General features: G+C 40.0%; 1 protein-coding gene across 1 annotated transcript; it reads right to left on the bottom strand.

The window, feature by feature from the left end:
• Window positions 308-1,303, bottom strand: LOC8068424 (nuclear transcription factor Y subunit B-3). Its single transcript, XM_002437749.1, has 2 exons — window positions 1,261-1,303; window positions 308-855 (listed from the first exon to the last, which is right to left on the bottom strand). The coding sequence occupies exons 1-2, from the start codon at window positions 1,301-1,303 to the stop codon at window positions 308-310; spliced, it is 591 nt and encodes a 196-aa protein (XP_002437794.1).

Consider the following 6,173-nt stretch of genomic DNA (forward strand, 5'->3'; position numbering starts at 1 on the left):
ACTTGGCTACCTACCTTGCATACCTTGTAAACAATAAGGAACAAGATACAGTTTGCTACTAGTTGCACATTATATTCCAATACAAAAGGAAATTTTGATTCAACAGCAAGTACAAAGGCTGGCTGGAACATAATTCTGAAATTGAAATGGTAGAACATAAAAAAGGCAATGAAATGCCTTCGTCCACTTAACATTCGAATCAATTAAAGAAAATACTTATGCTCATCATCATGGTCCATGGCGTCCATGGATTTATTAAGAGCAAATCTACTCAAAAGTTGCCCCGCTGCAGGTCGGGCAGTTAACTTCACTCGTCTTCATCATCATCAGCAGCAGGAGGTGGCGGCATCGTCGGCTCCAGCGAGGTGCCCACTGCAGCAGGTGCTCCCCCAGGCCAGAGTGCATACACGTCAGTACGAGGGGCTAGCTCCGTGACGTCCGGCACGGATGGCAGGCCTATCTGCAGCGTGAGATCCGGCGACGGTGGTGGCAGTGGCGCTGCCGTCTCTTCCTCCATGCCTGGTGCCGGCGGTGCCGGAGGTGCTGGCGGTGCTACAGCTTGCTGGTTAATGTTCTCACGGTATAGGCGTAGAAACTCAGACATGGGCTGCACGTAATCAGCAAATCCCAATCTAGCAATGCCAGCGATTAGGTCGTCGGCGGTGATGGTCCGGCGATGGTCTCGACGGCACTCCTGCATGGCCGCCTGTGTGAGGACCGTGGAGAATTCTACGATGCACTGGTCCACAGTCTCTTTGGCGGCGCTGGTGACCCTGGAGTCTTGTGGCAAGACTTGGCGCATGATACGCGTTATGGTGGCTTTCGGGATCGTGTACTCTTCTAATGGTTTTGATCCTGCAGATATTAAAAAAATTATTTGGTGCCTTACTGCCACATATATCATATTGATGAAGTATATAAAGAGATCCACTAAAACTGTACCAAATAATTATTTGTTGAAACAGATGTATTTTCTAATCGACTGTCACGAAAACGACTAACAACCTAATAAGTTCCAACTCATGATTTTGTCGGTACCACTTTTTTTGAGAGAACGATTTTGTCGGCACCACTTGCGGACTTCTTAAATCCTTTCTAAAAAGGAAGAGAAATCTCAGTCTAACTAGTTCTTTTGTCGGTAGCGCTTTATGTAGCCCGATCTAGCTACCGACAACGAACTGTTTACATAAAGAATCTTGAACTGCTAGTGGAAAAATCTCTTATCCTCCTAAGAAATATTACCAGTGTAGTAGAACTCACCTTCAGGATCGTCGTGGTGATCATTTCCTTGAGCGTTGCTCATGGCTCTTGTAATTATTCTTGTATTTGTTATTCTTATTGAACAAAGACCATGTATTTATAATCATCTAATGGAGAAAGAGAATTTATATGTGTCATATATGATTTTTGCATGTGTGCCACTTGTCATTAGTTGTACATGTTAGATATTTGTAATTTTTGCATGTGTGCCACTTGTCGTCATCGTAGAAATATGATTTTGCATGTGTGACACTTGTCACTGATTATATATTATGACCATATTATAAAAAGAAGAATTTATATGTGTCATATATAATTTTTTGCATGTGTGCCACTTGTCAATGATTGTGCATGACAACCATCTGTGATTTTTGCATGTGTGCCACTTGTCATTACTGTAGATGTATGATTTTGCATGTCTGCCACTTGTCACTGACATTAAATGATAATCATTTATTGAAGAAAACATACACATGTCATATATAATTTTGCATGGATGCCACTTGTCAATAACTCAGGTAGATGAAACAAGCCATGGTTGAAGAAAATTTGAAAAGCTAAATGTGATGGATCCTCAAAGAATAGAAAGAAATTAATGTTAAATGAAATATTTCAACCAAACTACAACCTTCACAACATCATTTCATAGAACTTATGGTGCTACGTGTATTATTTAGCCCATTTAAATATAGTGTTTAAGGATATTTTTATATATCCAATAAAATTCATAAAACCGAAGTTCTTATTGCTCGGCGATCCTAGCATGCTGACATGAACCGCCACACCATACCAAAGACTTGGTCTTGGCAAGGCATGGTGACGGTGTGACTATAGGAGACCGTCACCTGCACCATTCATAACTTTTTAAATACTGAGGAAAAAATTAGGTATTTTTTTTAAAAAAAGCTGGACTAATGTATACATCACTTGGACAAAGGACAGATTGGCGACGTGCACATGGCCCTCTTTGTAGGTACATGAAGCAAATTTTGTAAACAATAAGGCTATAGATGTTGGGCAGCGTATCGGGCACTGATTGTGCTATAATAATTAAAGAAGATGCAAGAAGTTGATTTTTGGCATGAGCCAAAGGTTTGAGAGAAATCATGTCTGGAGATCAACTATTGCTGTACCATTGTAGTGGTCTTTTGACCCCACTTTTTTTATAATCTTCTCCTGTATTAGTGAAGGACTCGGCTAATGTGTGTTAGCTAGGTTTGCAGCCTCCACGCGCGGATCCCTTCCCCTGCATCTTTTCTACCTGATTTTTCCATTAGTATAATGATCATAGATATTAAAAGTGGTTTCTGTTGGAGACTAATAGTAGTTTATGGTTCTCCTTATGAGAATTGTAAGACAAATTTTTTGGAGGAACTTCATGTAGTTATGCATAATGAGTGGCAAGGCCCTACTATAATAGCTGGAGATTTTAATCTAGTTCATCTTGCCACTGATAAAAAAGTAACCAGGTGGTTAACTATAGAGTGGATACATAAATGGACTCTAGGAGAGTTAAGTGCTAGCAATAGACTCTTTACTTGAATGAATAACAAGATCAACCGATTTTGGCTAAAATAGACATGATATTTGTTACAACTGATTGGGAGAGTGATTTTCCTTTAGCTAGAGTTAAAAGTTTAGATAGACAGCCTAGTGACCACAATCCTCTCATGTTAGATACTGGAGATAATGGTTATTTTGGTAAGCAAATTTTTTGTTTTGAGAAATGGTGGTTACAAAAAGAGAGTTTTGTTAAGATAGCTAAAAAAGCTTGGTCGACTCCTTGTAAGGTCTGCGATGGGGAGCGCTCCTCGCGCTTGTAAACGGATGTTTTCCACAATCTCCTCTTATTATTAATCAAAGCCGGTAACGTCCGGATCTTTCAAAAAAAAATAGTATGGAGGTTTGGCAATTTGGGATTAGGACTTTGTAGATTAGCTCGAGGTTGGGCCTCAAATGGAGTAGCCAGTATGAATAGAGAGAAGGTAGAGCTAGCTTTAGAGTATAATAACTTAGAGACAGAAATGGAAAATAGGATCCCCTGATTCATGGCCACATTTAGGAAAGTAGCTAAAGATCTAGAAAATATCTGGGCTCTTGAAGAGATCAAAGCAAGACAGAGATCTAGAGATAGAGACATTCTAGAGGGAGATAGAAATACAACTCATTTTCAAGCTGTTGCAAATCAAAGAAGTAGGAGAAAGAGACTTGGTTTAGAGGGCCCTTCTGGTTGAGTAGAGGACCAAAAGGGTTTGATGGATATAGCTGTTAGTTTTTATACGTAGTTGTTTGCAAAGGAGGATAAAATGAATGTTAAGTTAGCAGATAATTTCTAGAATCAGAGTGATTTGGTCACTGAAGAGGAGAATGCTTTTCTTGAGCCTTTTTGTGACGAAGAAAATTAAAAAGGTGGCGTTTAGCTGTTATGCAGATGGAGCACTAGGCCCAGATGGTGTGTCTTTTATGTTTTACCAGAGGTTCTGGGAGATTGTTAACAAAGACTTGTTAGATATGTTTAATGACTTTTATTTACTAAGGTGGACTAGACATGTATAGGCTTAACTTTGCAATGATAACTCTAATCCTAAATGAAGAAGGAGCAAAGTCTATGAAAAAATTAGACCTATATCAGCCTGATAAACTCTAGCTTCAAAATTTTCGCAGAAGCTCTCACTTTAAGGCTGGAGAAAAATATTGATAGATTAGTATCTCCTCAGCAAAGTGCCTTTATTCAAGGAAGATATATTCTGGAAAGTGTAGTGATAGCATATGAATTAGTGCATAATGCTCACAAGAGTAAGGAACCTGGGTCGTCCATTCTCAAACTAGATTATGAGAAGGCTTATGATAGTGTCTTGGGAGTTTCTCTTTGAGATTTTAAAGTCTATAGGGTTTAGTAGTACGTGGGTTAATTGGATAGGGAAAGTGGTCAAACAAGGCTCTGTTGGAGTCATGCTAAATGGAGAGGAGAGCAGTTTCTTCAAAACTGGTAAAGGGTTGAGAGAAGAGACCCTCTGTCTCCTTCACTCTTCAATATGGTAGGAGATGTGTTGACTAGGATGTTAACAAAGGGAGATGATAGTGGTCCGATAAAAGGGCTAGGTGCTAATTTCAGTATGGAGGGGTAATATCATTACAGTATGCTGATAACAAAGGGAGATGATACTGTTTTCAGAATGTTATATGTAACACTTATACAACTTGAAAGGTATTGGTCTGAACAGTTATCAGGGATGAGAGGTTACTTCCATAAAAGTGAGCTGATCACTATGAATATTCCAGAAGAGAATGCTCATAGGACCTCTCACATTTTTGCTTGCCCATTTAGGTCATTTTCCTATATATTAAATACTTAGGGGTCTCCTTACATTTTTCTAAGTTTAGAAGAGAGGTAATACAACCTTTAGTGGATAAGATGCTAAAAATGATAGCTAGGTGGAGAGGGAAGTTGCTCTCTTATGCAGCAAACTAGTGGTATTAGAGCTTGCCTGACCAGTATACCAATTTATCTTATCTCCTTCATTAAGTTCCCCAAATGGGCTATCAAGATTATCCAATCCCATTTGGCTAATTGTTTATGGAATGGTAATATGGGTATGCACAAGTTCCACCTGGTTAACTGGGACATTGTCTCTATGTTGGAAGAGTACGGTGGATTAGGCATACATATTTTAAGAGATCTTATTTTGTGCCTACTAGGCTCCTGGATCAAAAGGCACAATGTAGATGGGCATAAAATGTTGAAACAGCTTATATATTTCAAGTATGGCACTAATAATCCTAATATTTTTTTGTAGTCCACCAATGAGGTTCAGTTTTTTGAAAGTATTATGTGGTCTGCTTAGCAGCCAAGATGGGATTTAGATGGAAAGTAGGGAATGGAAACAAGTTAAATTCTGGGAGGATAACTGGCTTGACACTTCAAGCCTAGCTACTGAATTTTGGGAATTATATGTGATTATGCAAGAGAAAAGAAATCCAAAACAGTGTAAGATTTGTGTGGATGGTACTAGCCTGTGAAATGTACTTTTAGAAGATGTGTTGCTGATATGATAATGGATATGTGGTTAGAAGTTGTTCAAATTGCTTCAACATTAATTTCTCTCAAGAGGAGGATTCCTTGATTTGGGATTTTAGTTCTAATGGGGTTTATTCCTCACAAACTCTGTATAGAGTTATTAACTTTAGAGGTGTTTTACCCATGCATGTTCCTCAAGAATTCATTTCTTTCTTTGGTTCTTGTCTAAGAATAAAGTGCTTACTATAGATATTTAGAATGGTAGAACATAAAAAGGGCACTGAAATGCCTCGTTCACTTAATAGTTGAACTAGTTAAAGAAAATACTTCTCATCGTCATGGTCCATCAGTCCATGGGTTTATTACAGCAAGCCTACTCAAAGTTGCCACCTGTAGGCCGGGCATTTCACTTCACTCGTCATCATCATCATCAGCATCAAGTGGAGGCATTGGAGCCAGCGAGATGCCCGCTGCTGCCGATGCTGCTCCAGGCCATAGCATGTACACGTCAGTATGAGGTGCCAACTCCATGATGTCTGGCACGGATGGCAAGCCCAACTACAGCCTAAGTTATGGCGATGGTGGCACTACCGCCTCTTCCTGCATGGTCGAGGCCACAGGTGCTTGTGGTGCCGGTGGTGCTCATGGTGCTACAACTTGCTGGTTAATTAACATTCTCACAGTACAGACGTAAGTACTCGGACATGGCCTGCATATAATCAGCAAGTCCGAGGTTAGCAATGCCGATGATCAGGTCGTCGGCGGTGATAGTGAGGCGCTGGTCTTGCTGGCACTCTTGCATGGCCGCCCTTGGGAAGACCATAGAGAATTGCACAATGCACTGGTCCACAGTCTCCTTGGCACTACTGGCGACCCTTGACTCATTGAGTCTTGT

This window comes from Sorghum bicolor, chromosome 10 (genome assembly GCF_000003195.3).
Source record: "Sorghum bicolor cultivar BTx623 chromosome 10, Sorghum_bicolor_NCBIv3, whole genome shotgun sequence".
NCBI lineage: Eukaryota > Viridiplantae > Streptophyta > Magnoliopsida > Poales > Poaceae > Sorghum > Sorghum bicolor.

Coding starts and splice junctions, on each gene's coding strand:
- LOC8068424 (XM_002437749.1), bottom strand. CDS start 1,303: ATGAGCAACGCTCAAGGAAATGATCACCACGACGATCCTGAAG. Junction 856..1,260: donor TCACCACGACGATCCTGAAG/GTGAGTTCTACT, acceptor TAATATCTGCAG/GATCAAAACCATTAGAAGAG.